Consider the following 19947-nt stretch of genomic DNA (forward strand, 5'->3'; position numbering starts at 1 on the left):
TACAGACATGCATAATTGGCTAGGAGGTGGTATTGTAGCTAGCAATGATGTTTTAAAGTTCTAGGGGACTGGATTCAAATCAAAGCCTGGCTGTTGTCTATGTGGAGCTGATATGTTCACTCTGTATCTAAATGGATTTATTTTTTTACATCAGTTTTGCTTCCATATCCCAAACTCACATAGCACAGCATAGCATACTCAAAGGCATATAATCCAGATGAGAGTCACTGGGGGCCAGTATCTTTTCGAGCAGTGCTAGGCATGAGGCAGGAACCAAAGCTGGATATTGAACTAATCCTATCAAGGACCCACTGATGTTCACATTGGGTCAATTTAGAATCCCCAACCAACCTAAAGTTCACTTCTGGATTTCCAGTGGCAACTCTTCATTAGAAGCATCTTGAAGGGTAAAAGTTTTTTCTTGGAGTCACTTACAGTAAATAAGGTAGTAACAGGAGCCACCAAGAAAGGCTGAATGAAAGTCTTTACATAAGCAGGAAGATTAGTAATGTCATTTCTGTGCTGCTTTCCATTTCTGACTGGCCTCTTTTGCTTTGCTTTACTCCCTCAGTATATCCGCAGCTGTATCACGATAGGCCGACTGCCTCACCTGATGCTGATGTCTAAAGATAGCCTATATTCTCAGCTTCCTGCTAATGGATTTCTGATGCCTTCTTATGGCCGACGGACCCCTCAACCAAGTCCGGCAGGCACTGCTAATGGAGGTGCTGGGGATTCTACTTCCTGTAGATCTTTATGGGCCTTCAACAGTCTACTGAGAATCCGTGTCCTTTGTGCGACCTATGTCAATGTGAACATTAGGGACATTGACAAGGTGAGTCTTGTAACTTTGTGGTGGGTGAATCATAAGCTGGACCTGAAAGAGACCTCTGTTAATGTTTAATATGTGCTGTAAATGTAGAATATTTTGAAGTAGCTTATTGGCAAGTACATTTTTAACCTTTTCATGGTGTATGATGTGACCAAATTGGTCCTGTTCATTGTTGTGAACTGAAAGCCCCAAAAGCACATAAGTCACACAAATCCTACCGAAATTGCCCACTTGGGTTGTACCATCACAACTTGATTTATTCTTGATAAAATCACTGTGTGAATAAGGGCAAAAAGGCAAAATGGAATTGCCTGTATATCAAAGGCAAATCAAAGCAAATAGGCCTCGATACAGTAATCCCACACAAAGTCAAATTATAGAACAAAAGGTTAAAAAATGCTAGAAATCCACAAAAGGTACAGAAAAACACAATCAACTCACCACTCCCAGAGCTTGCAAAAAGAACTGGCAGGAACTATGAGAAACCCTCTGGATTTATAGGTCAGAGGGCTCTTCCTGACAGTGATTGGCAGGTGGCTCCGCTTCTTGGGGGACCACCCACAGAACACATGGGACATAACCAAGGCATTGATACTTAAACAAAATGAAAAACAAAGAATACAAATGAACACAAGCAATATTAATCAGAACAAAAGAATCAAAAATAAACAAAAATGACATAGAACAAAGATTTGAACATGACATTCATGAAATTAACAGTATTGGGTTGCTTTTTCAGATCTATGTCAGGACTGGAATTTACCACGGAGGAGAGCCCTTGTGTGACAATGTGAACACTCAGAGGGTGCCATGCTCTAACCCAAGGTAAGGTACTATCATTCAGTGTCTTTATATCGTGTCATCTAACCAGCAGGTGAAGTCTGGCCTTGTCTTAGGTGATCTATGGGTATGATGGATCTTAAAATATTATAGCTTTTATGTTCAAGGCCATTTGGCAATTTGGTGTTGTGGATACTGGACTATGAACTTTCCATCTCACTGCAAAGGCCTTAAACAACCAGAGATACAATTTCAAAAAATAAAATATTAACAAATGTAGTTAACCTTAATCTTGCAAGGGACCTTGGATAAAGGTATCAGCCAAATAATTAATAATCTATCAGTGCTGATGCTAACTGCACAATTTCAAATATTCTCTGCACTTTGAATCGACTGTCTCTTGTCTATTCAGAAGTGACTTCATGCCTAACCTTTACATTTCTCAAAATTGCAAGCTATTAATATTGATCTAGAAAGTACTAAACACAGTAGTAGGAGTATTATTAAGTGTACTGTACAGAGTACAGTGAAATTCTTACTTCTGTGTCTGACAGACCTGCAACACATTGACACTCTTAGTAATGTTAATACATTTGAAAGCGTTAAAATACAGAACGTTTTTGCAATTAGTAGAACACAAAAATCAGCTTACTTGATGTACTTCTTAATCTTGTTTCTATGCTCCCATAACCTGAAACCTTGTAGGAAAATTATGAGAGTGGGGGCTGGCGTCCAACCAGGGTTACAACGGAAACTGATTGGTATATGGTTAGGAATTGAGCATACTGGGGCATTCTAAGATTTGTTTTATTTATATTTAGTGTTTTTATGTAAAACCTTTGTAAAATCACAGGTCTGGTAATAGAAAGAGGTGTTTTCGTGCCTCTCACTGCATGATTGTCTCCCGCTTTTCAGTAGTCATCACAATGAATGAAACACTTGCTGTTGTGCATCTCTTGAATTGTTAAATCTGCAAGTAGGACAGTGTAAAAACATACTGACATTCATGTCAGGCTCCAAGGGCAGTTTAACAATAAATCATCTTAAACAACATAGGGATATGAATGGAGCAAGTCAGTTAACGAATTCCAGAGAGATGTGGAAAACATGTAGCCAATGAGATGACACAGAAACTGTTACTAAATGGACCACCCTGCTTGGACAGCCATCACGTTACAGTCTGGGCTTTGACTGATTATATCAAATTAACTGCTGGTGGAATTAAAGTAATTAAATAATGAATTTACCTGTCATAAGAATGAAAGAAAAATAATTTTGTGACAAAAACTGGTACATTGATCAATGCTCCAGAGACCTGGGCCTGAACCCCAGCCCTGTCTCTGTCTGTGGTGATAGATAGATAGATAGATAGATAGATAGATAGATAGATAGATAGATAGATAGATAGATAGATAGATAGATAGATAGATAGATAGATAGATAGATAGATAGATAGATATGTTATTAAAAAAAAAATTTGTATACTCCAGCAGCAGCATACTGATAAAAACAATATTAATTAAAGAGTGATAAAAATACAGTGCAAGTTAAAAAGTGCAAGGTGGAGAGTGCGAAGCAGGTATAACAGTCAATAACATTGTATAATGTTACCATTTACCCCCGGGGTGGAATTGAAGAGTCACATAGTGTGGGGGAGGAACAATCTCCTCAGTTTGCACTGTGTGTTAATGTTTTTGTGGGATTTTATGTGGACACTGATTTTCACAGAAGGAAGTTTAATTGGTGACTGTAAGATGACATCAAAAGAATGTGTGTATGTGTGTGTGGATATTCCCTGTGATGGACTGGCGCCCCTCTAGTTTTGGACTTTGCCATGTGTCTCAAACTGAAAAAGATAGTTTTGTGCCTTGAAACCCTGAAATGGATTGTAAAGACTTGATTATCGCTGGATATTATGAGAAAGGTTGTCACAGTAGTGTAGTGGTTTGTACATCGGCCTTACATGTCCAGGGTTTGATCCATAGCTCAATCACAAGAGATTTTTTATTGTAAGAAAGGTTTTCTTCAAGCAAATAACCATAGACACATTAAATAGATGTCCAGCTGTTGGGTTGAAGAGTAGGACTTCAGAGACCTTCAAATCTTGGCTTGACGCTATTTTGGAAAAGGATAGATTAGCTTGTTTGACTGAATGCCTTGTTCTCATCACAATTTTTCTAGTGTTCTAATGTTCGAAAACGGTAGTTTGTACCTTGCTCTTCTGTCTCTTTATGTATTCTGCAGATACTCCTGTTTCATTTTATTGTCAAAAGGTATGCACACCAAGTTAACTGGTTAATCCACACCTGTGCTAAGTGTCTTCTGTGATGAACTAGGATTCTATCCATGGCTGCTTTTTGCCTTGTGCCCACTATGGATAAGATAGTTTTCAACTCCATATTAGCTAATAAGTGCTTTCATCATTGAGACTTCAGCAACATTTTGTTCAATAATGGGTGACAGAGCAGCCAGAATCCAATTTTAAAATGAGAATAAAGATATTGGCATGGCACAGTGGTGACAGTCATTTACCACTGTTACCTCACCTATGGAGAGACCTGGGTTGAAGTGTTAAATCTTCTTCACTTTAATTTTTTGTTTTACATCTAGTTAGGCTAAAATTGCTTCATTGTGATTGATGGCATTAATTAAAGGTTATTTTCTGCCTTGCACTGATAATGCTGAACAGGTCCAGCTTCTTTTGACCCTGTATTGGATTAGAGTGTGGCTTTGTGGTTGGTGTTCATCCAGTTTCCTTTTGTGAGTGAGTAGCTGATGATGATGGGATTGACACCTGTGACTCTATCATGGACTGACTGGTTTAGAAAATAAGTGGAGCAAAGTTATATATTGTTGTGATTTAATCTGACAAGTGACCAAGGTGGTGTGAGGCCTTCAGAAACATCTAGGGAAGCAGGTCAGAGTCTCACCAAACTCGGAGGTGGTGTACCAAAAGGCAGCCTAAAAAAAAAGGCAAAAATACACTTTCTTTGAATGTTCAAAAATAAATGTCTCACAAGGAAGAGGATCACCCTTAACCCATGGCTTGCATAGAGCAAGGCCACAAGAAGTCTTTATGAAGGAGGATTTATTGAACGTAAAGAAAAAATATTACAAAATGTTCAAAGGAGTAAAAAGAATTTGTCAAAGGCAATGCTAGCAAAAAAAGTCAAAGACACAATCTATAGGAGTATCCCAGGTTCCACTAAATCACAAAGAGAAAAAAATTTACAAAACCACCAGCACCGGAGTGCATTAGAATGAACTGCATGGGATTAATTAATTCCCAGCATGCCTTTAAAGGTATGGGTGTGGTCCCTTAACTGTAATTAATAGGTGGATCTGTCTCTTTGGGATCCACCCACAAAACACAAGGAACATGAGGGAAGTGAACAACATACATAGACACTAAATAATAAACTAAATAGAAAAAATAAACAGAAAGTAATTAATTGGACAAATAATAAATGAACAGAACAATATAATCAGAAATATTAGAAAATGGCAAACAATGAGTAAAGAAGATAAAGATAAAAAGAAGCACTTCAGAAGTGAGCCATGTTTTTAAATACAATAATAATATTGTCTTTAAAATGGTCTAGCTTAATTTTTAAATACATTTTGCTCTATTTTGAGCACTCATTTTATTAAGTGGGTTCTGAGGCTTCTATGCTTATGTTATGAAATAAATTTTTGACTGGTTCTTAGACTTTTAAGAATACCATGTTTTAGTGAATTCAGGAATAAAGTTCACATTTATCGAGATCTTCTCTAATTGCAGTGTTGTTTCATCAAATGGTGTTTAGCAGTAGACAAACTGAACTCTGGCAATAAATCCCATCACTGAGTGTTTTAACTTGCATTTTTCTTTCAGGTGGAATGAATGGCTGTCCTACGATATCTACCTCACTGACCTGCCTCGGTCGGCTCGTCTCTGCCTGTCTATCTGCTCAGTGAAAGGTCGGAAGGGAGCCAAAGAGGTGAGTTAAAATTGGTTGCAGTGGTGATGGGGGAGGCAATTCTAATTCTCGTCTTATGTGGTTTGTTTTACGATTCAGGTAATATGTTCTCTCTTCATCAGGGTAAGATTTTGATGCTCCCATCAATTTACTTTTGCCTTAGTCTGCCTAAAGTTACAGTCAGTACCTGTTCCCCAGGTCCCTTCAGAGTAGGCCATGTCTGAACCACTAAACCACTCCAGCTGGCACCTGTGAACCCAGAGGTGCAGAATCTTTACTTTAAGTTCCAGCATCACCTCCTCACTCAACTATTCTCTAGACTTCACTTCCCAATGGAGATTTTCAATTTAATGTACAAGGTTGAGATACTTTGATTTAATCACAATGTTTTATAATTCAACACTCAATACCATCCATCTCTCCAGTTCAGGTAGCCAAAGTCAATCCCAGATAAAATGGGCATAACGCATGAACCAGCTCTTGACAGAATGTAACTCTTTCACATAACATTTGCAAAAATAGACTGTGCATAGCAAATTTACATAGTAAGAGAGTATTCAAATATAAAACAGTTACTTTTGAGCTGTTTAGGAGCTATGCAAACCACACTGCCACTGTGCTGCCCACACTCAATGCCTGTCTTAGACAGACAGACAGACAGACAGACAGACAGACAGACAGACAGACAGACAGACAGACAGACAGACAGACAGATAGATAGATAGATAGATAGATAGATAGATAGATAGATAGATAGATAGATAGATAGATAGATAGAACACCATATCATTTCAAGAGAGGAGACGTTTATTGTTCACACAAATACATATGCACACACTCAGCTACTGTATGCATGGCATTTCTGGTTTGTCAGTTTGGTTATGTATTTAAACTACATGTTAATGCTGTTATTGACAGTCCTGCATGCTATGAACTAGAAACAGATAGATAGATAGATAGATAGATAGATAGATAGATAGATAGATAGATAGATAGATAGATAGATAGATAGATAGATAGATAGATAGATAGATAGATAGATAGAAAGAAAGAAAGAGAGAGAGAAAGAAAGAGAAAGAAAGACGGACAGACAGACAGAAAGAAAGAAAGAAAGAAAGAAAGAAACTTTATTACTCCTAGAGGACATTGCAGGGTTTCGGCATCAGACAAAATATGGCACAAATATACTGTACATATAACAAGAATTATAATAATCTTTAGTATACGATCAAAATACACATACACATACTGTATAACAATAACTAGGCATTCAATAAGTGTAGAGTGGTTAGAATTGCACAGTACAGGATGCCAGTCACAGTATGTTGGCACAGTATATTGTACATAGCATCATTTTCTGTTAAGATGTCTCTACACCAGCTTTGTACCATTCAGCACACAGCACAAAGGATTATCAGTCTTGGTTTTTTGAACTTTACTTGAGGGCTACAATACACCAGACACTAAACTTACTGATCATATAGATATAATATATTGGGGGTAACAATGACCTGTTAGTTATTGCAAATGACAGTGGAATGTGGATTACCATGTCTTATTTATGTATCAAAATTACTGCAAACAGTCTTTTAGAAGAGAATGGCCCACATATTGTAATGAATCTCAAAGACAATTCATCAACTAGAAAAACCTTATTTAGTTTTAAGAAGCTTCAGAAACCATCCAGTTTAGGTTCTAGTATAATGACTAAAAACCATTCACTTTTAATATCATCAGTGATGCAAGTCCAGGGCAGAGATACCAATGTGCAAACAATAAAGACAGATGTGGATGTGTGAGTTCACTGTGTGCCTTATCTATCACCGTATTTATTGCAGTAATCAACCAATTTATCTGAGATTTTTAGTTTAGTTTTTGAAGTAATCACTTTCAAGAAATAAAGAATCTGGACGGTTCATGCTATGGTCCATGTTTGACTGCTATTACTTGTTGATCATACTGCAGAAGAGTGTTTCATGTAGGTTACACATGCAAGGGGGATTTCACTGTGCCCTATTCATAGGTTTATACAGTCAAATTTGAAAATGGGTTTGATGGCATGAATAACACCATGCAAATTTGGAGCACTCGGATGTTGCCATGTGAGCGGCAGATATTCTGAAAAAATTAAGTTGAATTATAACTGATAGTTTTAACATTCAATGGACTGGCAGTCTATCCAGGGTTGATTTCCTGCCATACACCCAGTGTTCATGGGAATAAGCTATGGCCCTCGTGACCCTTAATTGGAATAAGTAGATTTGAAAATATTATGTGATGTTATTGTATTTATAGCATTTCTCAGGAAGCCTTTGGTAATTAGGGAAATTCTGAGGAAGCAAACTTATACCTGGCACATTCATATTGAAGATGAGAACAATGTACTTCAATTAATTACAGAGAATGAATGATGTATGCAGAGGCTTAAGTGATTCAGAGAATGTTAGCCAACTTGTTTATAATTTTCCTAAACTTTTTTAGCTCATTTCCAACCACATTGAAGTTGTCAGCTCTTTATGCACATTACCTAATTGGAGCTCATTATCTAGTAATTTGTTTCCCTCTTTAAAGAACTAGAAGTGCTGTATAAACACACCCATAAAATGTTTTTATTACTATATGCTTCTTGAAGCATTTGAAAATGTAGCCATCCATCGGTTTCCAAACCTGCTTAGAGTTTAGGGCCATGGAGTAGCTGGGACATTTTCGGTAGCATCATGCACAAAGCAGAAGCCAACCCTTGCAGCATTTGAGAAGTCCACTTTAGAATTTTACAGAAAATATAAATGTTTGTCCTCCACTCACACTGCATCTTCTCCATCTCCTTACTCCTTACTTCACTTGCTAAGATCATTTTTTTTGTATGTGTACCATGTCACCATCCGAGACACATTGGCTAAGCTCTTCTACAGCAAATGATGTTGACAGAGGAGCCAAATAGGTTTGGACATGAATATCTGAATCCTGCTGTCACAAGTGTCAGTTTTGCTGTTCCAATATACAATCATCCATTTATTTTCTATTGTAATTGTATATGTTGGCGGCAGGGTGGTGCAGTGTGTAGTGCTGTTGCCTCGCAGTTGGAGGACCTGGGTTCGCTTCCCGGGTCCTCCCTGCGTGGAGTTTGCATGTTCTCCCCGTGTCTGCGTGGGTTTCCTCCAGGCGCTCCGGTTTCCTCCCACAGTCCAAAAACATGCAGGTTAGGTGGATTGGCGATTCTAAATTGGCCCTAGTGTGTGCTTGGTGTGTTTGTGTGTGTTCTGCGGTGGGTTGGCACCTTGCCCGGGATTGGTTCCTGCCTTGTGCTCTGTGTTGGCTGGGATTGGCTCCAGCAGACCCCCGTGACCCTGTGTTCGGATTCAGCAGGTTGGATAATGAATGGATGGACTGTATATGAAGGCTTAAGAAAAAAGAAAACAAATCTCCTATAATACATAATCATATGTTAAAAGAAATAATTTTAGGTATTCCATTCACAAGGAGAAACTATGAAAGTGATTGTGTTGACCTTTTCATTTCTCACTCTTGCAGGAATATTGTCCGCTCGCATGGGGTAATGTCAACCTGTTTGACTATAAAGACACACTGGTGACTGGGAAGATGGCCTTAAATCTTTGGCCGGTGCCTCATGGGCTGGAGGATCTGCTCAATCCAATTGGGGTCGCAGGATCAAACCCCAACAAGGTAGACACCTGAGGTCAGAAATCAAATACTGGGACTTGCCCTGAGAATACCATAACATAATATGTGGGCTAGGGAGGATTTGAAACAAGGGTGGATGGATGGTCACTGTTTTGTCAGAGGTTGGGTTATGTAGCAGGATGTTAGAAATCCTGATGTGTGTTAATTTCTAAAAGCCTAAGCAAAGTTGATTTAGGTGTTTAGAGTAGTTGAAGATAAAGTGAAAGTAGGTTGAGATTATTTTCTAAATTAGAAAGGGCAAATGGGCTTGTGGTGAAAAGATAAAACAAGAAAAAAAAATTTAAGGCAAAACCGTTGAAAAGAAAACATTTTTATGCTAGGAAAACAGTCTTACCTTTATTTGATTGCAGCGCACCACCATGTGCACTTAAATAAGCTAGCCACCAAAAACACATGAACATGTGACATCACATACATTAACTTATAACACTCTCCCCATTGGGAATCACTTCTACTATGGCGGTGCTTGGTGATGTTACAAAGCAATCAACCTGATATTGGAAAAGACACACAAAAGCAATAATAATAAAACTAATAATCATAATCATAATACAGCTTAACTGCCTTTAAATCCTGATACCTACAAAGAGGACAATCATGTAAAAACCATTTATTGTCTAAAGCACACAAGTTAATTGATAAGCACAGAGAAAACATAATGTGCTGTGCACACAGTAATAAAATAAAATGCTGCCCTCTCACTGGGCCATCCCATAAAACAGTTGAACCCCTTTCTGCTAGGTGCAGTGGCTTACTCACATTCCCACCTGTATTTTTCAAGCTTTTTTTCTTCACAGTCATGGTATATGTTAATTTGTGTTCTAGAGGGAAGCTTTTTTTAAATTTTAAAAACATCATGGGCCTTATGTATAAATGGTGCGTACGCACAAAAGTGTTGCGTATTCCTGTTTCCAAGCTCAAATCTTGATGTATAAAACCTAAACTTGGCATAAAGCCACGCACATTTTCACAGCAGCTAAATGCCTGGCGTACACAAGTTCTCCACTCGGTTTTGCAAACTGGCGGCACCCAGCGTCAAAGCAGTGCTTTTGTTCCAGTGTGGTTTCCCTTTCCTTTTTAGATGCACATCCCTGATGCGGCTTTATAAATACACTGAAATTAACCGCATATTGTTTATTAGTTTAAGGCATCTGATTGTAATTAACCTGTAACAATATAATGGTCTATGGAATGGCCTAAACTATTCCAAATACCATAACTGCTTTAGCGTTGTTCCTCTCAATGCACCACTCAGTCTATTTATCCCAATGTATCCGAGTGTGGAATCACAGCTCTACCGCTGCTGATTGGAAAGAGAATTATCAGTATACAGCATCAAGCACACGCTGCCTCAGCCATGCTGTCTATTGAACTGCTGTCATACAGCAAACGCTTCATAGCCTTTCCTTTAGGGACATCGCGGTTCAGAAACAGTTTCATCCCAAGAACTATAAAAGCACTCGATCAGTCCATCAAGTGCTCCTTGTAGAACTGTTTGTACTTATAAGTACAATTACCTCACTGTAAACTTGCGATGCAGTTATGATATTGCACAACCTGAGCCACTTTATAACGTGCGTATTTGCATATGATGACGATATCATTTTTAAGATGAGATGCAGCAAAATATGTTTATTACATTATACAGATAAAATGTTAACATAATTTAAATCTATATTGTTAATAATTAAACATGTGAGGACACAGTGTCGCAGCGCTAGCGACGATCTGGTGCCCCATTCAGGGATTGTTCCTGCCTCGCGCTGTATTCTTGCTGGTGCTGGCGCGACACTGGAAGGATAGATGGATAGAATAATTAAACATGTGCTACGAAGATATTTCCAATGTTCCTTAAAAGTTTTGAAGAATCGGCGTTCTAAGCTTACAGGTGGCTTAACATCTATTACAGAGCTGATTGTGTGGCGATTGGTTACATGGAGAAAGAAAAGGAAGGACAGGAATTGGGGGTTAGTACGTTTGAAAGAGACAGTACTGCTGCAATAAATTATTTCATCGAAGGTCACACGTGGCGCAGCAAGCATCTTGCGGGAGGCAGGAACAATCTCTGGACAGGGCACCAACTCGTTACTATCACTGTGCCACCATGTTTCCATATTTAATACATGCTTTAATTTCTATCATCATGAAAATGATATCAAGTGTACATCTCAGTATTTAATTATTCAGGGAACTGTAATATCACGAATGTAATGGATTCTGTGTCCAGTCGGAGGAAGAGAAAGCCCGTTTAAGAAGCACGTAATGATTCACACACAGAGCACATAGAAGAACACATACAAAACAAAGCATTTAACATGCTACTTTAGTTACAATGGTATTTGAGAAACTAGTAAATTAAATGATTTAAAGTTTATGATGTTCTACTTTAATGACAAAATAAACTACATGATTAAAGTGGAAATTTCGAGATTAAAGTTGACATTTCGGGCTTTTTTCTCACTGTGTCCCTATTTTTTTTCCTTTTCTCTGTACCCTAATAAACTTTCATATGACAGTCAAATGGTGGGCTACAACTCGCCTTTTGACGGTGACTTTGATATCTGACAACTTCTTTTTTATTTCGGGCACTGTGCGACTTTGTGAACCTGAGCTTTTCAACTTCCTTTTGTTGTTTATACCACTGTTTAAACCAACAAATAGTACGTTTTTCCTTGCCTCCACTTGATATTCGCTGAAATTCTTCTATTTTCCCCCATGCTTTTGCTATTGCCTTTTCACAGAATGCTGAGCTTAAGGGCTATTTTTATTGATTTGCATATTCAAAGAGGTGTAATTCTGGGAGGAGTATGGGAGTGGCAGCAGGCACGTGCGTTACTTTTCATGCTGACCTGGATTTATAGAGTGGAAGAACGTGGAAGTTGTCGAACGCACAGATTTATGCATCTGGATTTTTTTGTGCGTACAAACATTTCTGCTTTTGTCCTTACGCCATGTTTTAGTGTGAATTCTACACATGCCGTTATGCATGAGGCCCCATGTCTGTTCTTGTAGTTTACAACCGGGCTACTGGGAAGACAGGTCCATAGATAGAAAAAACGCGAATACATCACTTTTTCATGCCAAAAAAAGTACTTGAGTACTGATGTGCATTATGAGATTACATACATATTGCAAAATAGCATGTCCATGCTGTTTAAAGATGGAAAAAAGCAAAAAGCAACACATTGTTGTGATATTCAGCTATTTTAAAAGAAGACCCAACTGTGCACTCTTCTTAGCTGGCTGCTTATTTGCAGCTCCTTAGTAAGGGTGGCTTGGCTCTTTCAAAAATCCAAGGTTTTTATTAAAAATACAATACAGTGTAAACAACGTACAGAATAACGTACAGCAATACTCAAATGTGCTTTTCTAACTGATCTGCCTCTTGTCATAATTCTCTCATTGTAAGCTATGTAAAATAATAATGTGGAATGTAATGGATGAAAAGTCAGCATAGTTTAAGAAAAAATAATCATATGATTTCTTTACTTCCTGTCTCTCTCGTTAACTTGTTTCTTGCAAGTGAGCTTTTGCCACAGCTTACCTCCTGACTATATGAATAGTGAGCCCTCCATCTTAGAATGGTTTTTACAACTTCCTGTCATGGTCACACTAGGCCAAACTCCAGCCTTGCCTTTGTCAAACAAACTCCATGTTAGGCCTCCCCTAATAGCTCCTCATGTTTCTAAATATTCCTGAGGTTTCGTAAGCTGGCCACTTTCTTAAGTTCTGTCAGTTCCCATCTGGAACTATGTGATCTCTGGGCAGGAGGTTCTTCTACCCTCCTTCCAGGCCTCTGTGTCACATTTTGTTACTAAAAGGATGAAATTTTGAGCTCTCTTTTTAGAAGAGGAAATTCTTTGCTTCTACTTACTAGCCCTCCAATGTCACTATTTCACCTGATGTAGAGTACTAGGAATCCCTGACTCCTGTTTGGTCTCTTCCACTATAGCATTTTGGGGAAAACTTGCACTTTTACACCCATGTTGCAACTCTTTGTTTGTCTGTCTCTTTCTCTCTTAGACTGGTACGCCTGCCAGTTTTCCTTCTGGATCATTGTGTTAGACAAAGCTGGGCACATCTTAGTAACTCTTGACTTCATTTGCTGGCATATCTATTTACTTTTTCTCTATCAGTGTGCATCTTTTCCTCTTTTCCCTATGCAACCAATGTGGTCTCCTTGCCCCTGGTGGTCACTTGTCCTACTGGCAAGCTTACATACACTATACTCAGTACTTTAGTTGAAAAACAAATGCCGACCCTCTATATAGTGGATGAGCTGATGTCCAGTACTGTATTTCCCTGAACAGTCATGTACAGTAGTGATTTTTAATATTTTTTTGTTCCTGGGACACAGTTTTATCTGTTTTTTAATAATAATAATTCATTACATTTATATAGCGCTTTTCTCAGTACTCAACGTGCTATCCACACAGGGAGGAACCAGGAAGTGAACCCACAAACTTCCACAGTCTCCTTACTGCAAAGCAGCAGCACTACCACTGCACCACCTGTGAGGATTTTGTTCAGTGATGACCCTTTATGACTCCAAAAATTGCACTGGCAAGTTTGTCATTGAGCTGAGGGTAAAGATTTTCTTTAGCACTCCTTTTGTGGCCAGTTAAAGAATATGCTGCCAACTGTCTTCTGCTAAACATCACATCAAGGAGATTACAGATTAGTTTCGTTGGTTGCTGTTGGTTATGCCCGAGTGATTGCATGCTGTTGGCCTCTATGCCTTCTGCAATTAGAACCTTGAAACAGAAATTATACAAATGCGTTACAAGTCAACTAGCAATTATCACTGACACCGTCATTGGGTTGCGTCTTGTTTTAGTTGTCTTGGTGCTGTGGCTTGACTGAGTTGTCATGGGGCCACGTGGAGTTCAAGTGAACTTGGGTCTCCATTGAAGAGGTTAGACAGAAGTTGGAAAGTGGTCTTGTTAGGTTGTTGAGAACTTGGAAAGAATATTCTTCATGTCCCTCCGCTCATTTTTCTTCATTTACACACAAACAGCAAACATTTGAGTCAGTGCAGGTATTCAAAGTATGACAGCACTTAGAAAATAATTTCCTTCACTTTAAGTATTAGTAAAAACAAACCTTCTATTAACAGTATCTACCACTTGAAGAGCTGACCTTTACTTCTCTTTCTTGAGTTCTCTCACTCGTTACTGTAGTGCAACACAACTCACACATTGTGCTACTGAGGGCTGAAACAGAATGATGTCATTCAGAAATTGTGTTAATTTACATTTTAATGCATAATATACATGGTGTATACATAAACCAAATGATGCATATATGAATAAAAATTACTGCTTCTCGAGTACCTTCCATGGCTTTTTAATGAGATATTTTTAAAGTGAAAGCAGGTAACTGCTTTGGGTTCGTTCAAATGCATGAAAATTGCGCAAACTTAGTTTTCCTTCCCATGTTCCAATGTTTTTGGTACCCTTTTCTCTTATGTTCCAATAACTTCTTCACTAATCCTGGTACACTTCTCTTTTCAGTCTTTAGGAAGAGATGAGACATTAAAATGTTAACTATAATTATAGATATATATTTATATGTATTTATATATACTGTATATATATTTATATTTATTTAAAAATTGAAATTATTTGAAAATTCATGTCCTCACTCTCATCGTTCAAAGAGATTTATCTGAATTTGTTTTTTATTTATTTCCCTCTGCCGCACACCTCACTATCATTAATTTTCCATTTGATGAGCATATCCCTTTTTACTCAAGGCTGTTCTCAATTTCTGGAGTAGTGGATAAATATATTAAATAAATAATTTTTTTACATAACAGACAACTAACAACACTTTTTTACTTATGCTCTAAAATAATCAAATCGATTAGTACTGCTGTTGGTCCCAGGATGAATTCTTAATAATATAAATTAAAAGGTTAAAACAATACACCCCTGTTATACAATAAATATCAGATTACATTCATATTGTCAGCTAAAGAATGTAAGATAACTAGTCGTAAGTAGTCTTAAGCTCGTTGGCACAATCACACATCCACACTCATACACAAACCATGTTATGACTCTGGAAGTCTGCATATTTGACGAGTGATAACGTGCATTCTGATTAGAATAGAGCCAGCCACAGCTATACTTTAATCCACCAAAAAAAAAAAATCCACTCAACCCCATATCCCTTTTTTCTTTTTTTCTTTATTTTCTTTGAATTCAAAGATGACTCCACTCAATTTGGTGTGACGCATTCTGTTAATGTAAGGGGACTATTAAACCGATTTGTAAAGTGTATTAAACAACTTGCTATAGCATCATGCCTGAACTCAGAATTCAGTTCGTATTCATTTTGACAGTCTTATACTGCCGATTTCATTTTATCCAAGTGCAATTTATTAAATATATATATATAAATAAATACTTTTAAAAAACCATGCTTATATTAAGTTAAAAAGTGTACTAAAAAGTACAAAATAAGTCTCTCATACATCACTCGTAAAATAAAAGGTGGGCACTTTTGTTAAGATTTTAAGAAGTGTTTTTTGAATGTTGATTGATGAAAAGCACCCACACTTTTCTTTTACGAGTAATGTATGAGAGACTTATTTTTTTTTTACACTTTTCAACTTAATATAAGTGTGGTTTTTAAAAAGTATTTTTTATATATAGTACTGTGCAAATGTTTTAGGCAGGTGTGAAAAAATGCTGTAAACAAAGAATGCTTTCAGAAATATAAATAATGATTGTTTATTGTTATCAACTTACAAAATGCAAAGTGAGCGAACAAAAGAAAAATCTAAATCAAATCAATATTTGGTGTTCCTACCTTTTGCCTTCAAACCAGCATCAATTCTTATAGGTACACTTGCACAAAGTCAGGGATTTTGTAGGATTCTAGTCAGGTGTCTGATCAACCAATTCTACCAAACAGGTGCTAATGATCATCAATGTCACACGTAGGTTGAAACACAGTCATTAACTGAAACAGAAACAGCTGTGTAGGAGGCTTAAAACTGGGTGAGGTACAGCCAAACTCTGCTACCAAGTTGAGGTTGTGGAAGACAGTTTCATGTCATGGCAACATTGAGCACAGCAACAAGACAGAAGGCAGTTCTACTGCATCAGCAAGGTCTCTCCCAGACAAAGATTTCAAAGCAGACTGGGGTTTCAAGATGTGCTGTTCAAGCTCTTTTGAAGAAGCACAAAGAAACGGGCAACATTGAGGATCGTAGACGCAGTGGTCGACCAAGGAAACTTAGTGCAGCAGATGAAAGACACATCAAGCTTATTACCCTTCGAAATCAGAAGTTGTCCAGTAGTGCCATCAGCTCAGAACTGGCAGAAACCAGTGGGACCCAGGTACACCCATCTACTGTCCGGAGAAGTCTGGCCAGAAGTGGTCTTCATGGAAGAGTTGCAGCCAAAAAGCCATACCTTCGACGTGGAAACAAGGCCAAGCGACTCAAGTATGCACGAAAACATAGGAACTGGGGTGCAGAAAAATGGCAGCAGGTGCTCTGGACTGATGAGTCAAAATTTGAAATATTTGGCTGTAGCAGAAGACAGTTTGTTCATCGAAGGGCTGGAGAGTGGTACAATAATGAGTGACTGCAGGCAACAGTGAACCATGGTGGAGGTTCCTTGAACATTTGGGGCTGCATTTCTACAAATGGAGTTGGAGATTTGGTCAGGATTAATGGTGTTCTCAATGCTGAGAAATACAGGCAGATACTTATCCATCATGCAATGCCATCAGGGATGGTACCAAATTTATTCTGCAGCAGGACAACGACCCCAAACATACAGCCAAAGTCATTAAGAACTATCTTCAGCGTAAAGAAGAACAAGAAGTCCTGGAAGTGATGGTATGGCCCCCACAGAGCCCTGATCTCAACATCATCAAGTGTGTCTGGGATTACATGAAGGGACAGAAGGATGTGAGGAAGCCTACATTCACAGAAGATCTGTGGTTAGTTCTCCAAGATGTTTGGAACAACCTACCAGCCGAGTTCCTTCAAAAACTGTGTGCAAGTGTACCTAGAAGAATTGATGCTGTTTTGAAGGCAAAGGGTGGTCACACCACATATTGATTTGATTTAGATTTCTCTTTTGTTTATTCACTGCATTTTGTTGATTGATGAAAATAAATGATTAACACTTCCATTTTTGAAAGCATTCTTTGTTTATAGCATTTTTTCACACCTGCCTAAAACTTTTGCACAGTACTGTATATATTATTTTCAACTTTTTAGTCTTGGGTTTGCTTTATTATAATTTTGTAATCAATATTTTAATGCTTCCTTTAATATTTCTATCCGTTACTAGCGCCATCTATTGGTGAAATCTTCATTTCAATTTCATTTCTTAATTAACATTGGATTAATTGATTAATTAGTGAAACTGATTATTGGTTCATTTATTGTCATCGGAAGTGAGTAAGTGTGCAAAATTTCAAGTCATTTGGACAATAGGAAGTGGGTTAAATATCGATTACAAGATTTGTACCAAACAACAAACAGGTGAAGTTAAAAGAAGCGTGGTAAAAAGAACAACTACATCCTAAATGTGTTGGCATCTGACAGCATTAGTTTTACTACGCGGACGCGGGCCTACACTTTTTGTGCCTTTACATTCACCTGCTCTGGTGAATGCAAGCTTGCAAGGTGGATTGAGAACATGGTCTCGGACAGCAGTCCATAGTTCAGCCAATATTCTAACTAATGCAGAAAGGAGGAAAAAAATGTCATACCAAAATAAAGTCTTTCCTAAATTATGCAATATTTTTGTGGGATAAAGTTGATCTCAACCTTCCCACTGGACCATTACTTGAATGTCTACATTCCATTCTTTTGGATTAAGTCGTTCCATGCACAGAGGACTAGCCAGATTCACCCAACATAGCAGTCCAACAGCTAAAAAACTCTAAAAAAATTAAACATTGACCTGTTTTGCATTTTTTCACATGAACAGAAGCTCTTTTTCTTCCTCTAGCTTTTCCCAATTGTATGTGGGGTTGATGTGCTTGATTAGCCTTTTCCAAACAGCTCAATCCTGCACCTTCTCGCAAGTCAAGCCCTTTCCGTTCTGATTTTGTTTTTCTTTATCCATCCACATCCACTTTTGCTTCCCTCGTTCTCTTCCCCTGTTCTTCCATTCCCATCACTCTTTTGCTTACTTTTCTGCCTCACTCCACGCTGTCCGTGCAGCGTGGCTGCAGAGAGCTCAATCAACTCAGCACATCCACATAAAAACGACAAGGGTGAGCTTTCTTGAAGGCTTTTACTGGACGTACTTTGTTGTAAACTGAAATATATACAAAAGAAACATACAGGTATATACAGGTGTACAGCCAAAGACAATAAAGAATGATTTACAAAGCAATACTTTGTAGAGAGTATACATTAAACAATGAAGCTTTAAAAGACATTTGCAAGGCGATTGATTTCCACGGTTGGATCAAGACAAAGAGAAGCACGTAGACAGAGGTTCAAATTGCTGCATACCACAACTAACCATACTCAGGGGTTTATATACCTTAAAGATATGTTTCGGATGTGACCGAAACAAGAGATAAAGGGGTGCCTACGTGCAACACATGGGGTGCATTGTATTCAAATGTCTATTATAGGACCTGCATGCTCTACGTGAGTTTCATAGACATTTATGGCACCACTGTGAGTGTGCGTCGTGACTGACAGGTGTGTTAATAAAAAACAATAACACCTAACAGCTAACAAGATGTGGGACAGAACACTCAGATATTGATTGTCTCTCCTTATCAGTTGTCTATACCACTTCAACCTATTTTCCTGTACTTTCTTAGATAAAGTAAATTAAATCAATGGTTTGAAAGTCCAAAAAAAAAAACAGAAAGTCCAACCGCCAATCATTTTAAAATATGTGTTCAAGAATTGTGTGTTTGCAGATCAAAAGTAAATGTTTCAGAAACGTGCATATCACATTGAAGACGTGTTTAGCAATGGAGTGTCTGCTTGGCTACATGGGAATGATCCTCATACACGAAAATATATTTGACTTACAACAAACATTCTTACTGGAAATGGCATGTAGAGGTCTATACAAAACATATTTATGTGATTTGGACACAGAGATCTTTACTACCACCCTTAATACTTTACATAAGCAGTGAGAAGGCAGAAATGTATCAAGAAACTGTGTCATCTGTAATTTTCTAAAACATAGTTACACATACTAAAAAAATAACATATGCTACACTAAATGAGCTTTTCTAATTGTCTGCAGTAAAGTAGAGTAGAGTAGAGTAGAGTAACATATGGGTATAAAAATATACAGCTATTAAACAGGTATAAAACATACTATATTCCTTAAAGGAAATCACTCAGAATGGGATGCTGACCTGTGAAGGTGAGGGAAGATTAAGTTGGTGAGGTCTTTCTAGTGGAAGAAGTCAAGTGAGTGAAAATACTGTACGTGTGTTTTTGTCAACATGAAGAAGTTGTGACCTTAAATCCAATCAAATTTGAGGAAAAGCACACAGCACTTTGAATGTAAAATTATATACCTCTTGAAATACTGTACCTTCTGAAGAAAAAAGGCAAGGTTGCAGCTTTGTTCCATTCATGCAGGCAAAGAAAAACTAAATTTCTCCTATCTATCTATCTATCTATCTATCTATCTATCTATCTATCTATCTATCTATCTA

General features: G+C 37.8%; 1 protein-coding gene across 1 annotated transcript in view; it reads left to right on the plus strand.

The window, feature by feature from the left end:
* Positions 1 to 19947, plus strand: part of zgc:158659 (uncharacterized protein LOC791141 homolog) — a 114794-nt gene that overhangs the window by 60753 nt on the left and 34094 nt on the right. The window contains exons 6-9 of the mRNA XM_028798226.2: positions 572 to 835; positions 1572 to 1657; positions 5487 to 5592; positions 9103 to 9255. Coding sequence (XP_028654059.1) covers positions 572 to 835; positions 1572 to 1657; positions 5487 to 5592; positions 9103 to 9255 — 609 coding nt within the window. The remainder of the gene's footprint in view (positions 1 to 571; positions 836 to 1571; positions 1658 to 5486; positions 5593 to 9102; positions 9256 to 19947) is intronic.

The sequence above is a fragment of the Erpetoichthys calabaricus genome, chromosome 3 (genome assembly GCF_900747795.2).
Source record: "Erpetoichthys calabaricus chromosome 3, fErpCal1.3, whole genome shotgun sequence".
Lineage (NCBI taxonomy): Eukaryota > Metazoa > Chordata > Cladistia > Polypteriformes > Polypteridae > Erpetoichthys > Erpetoichthys calabaricus.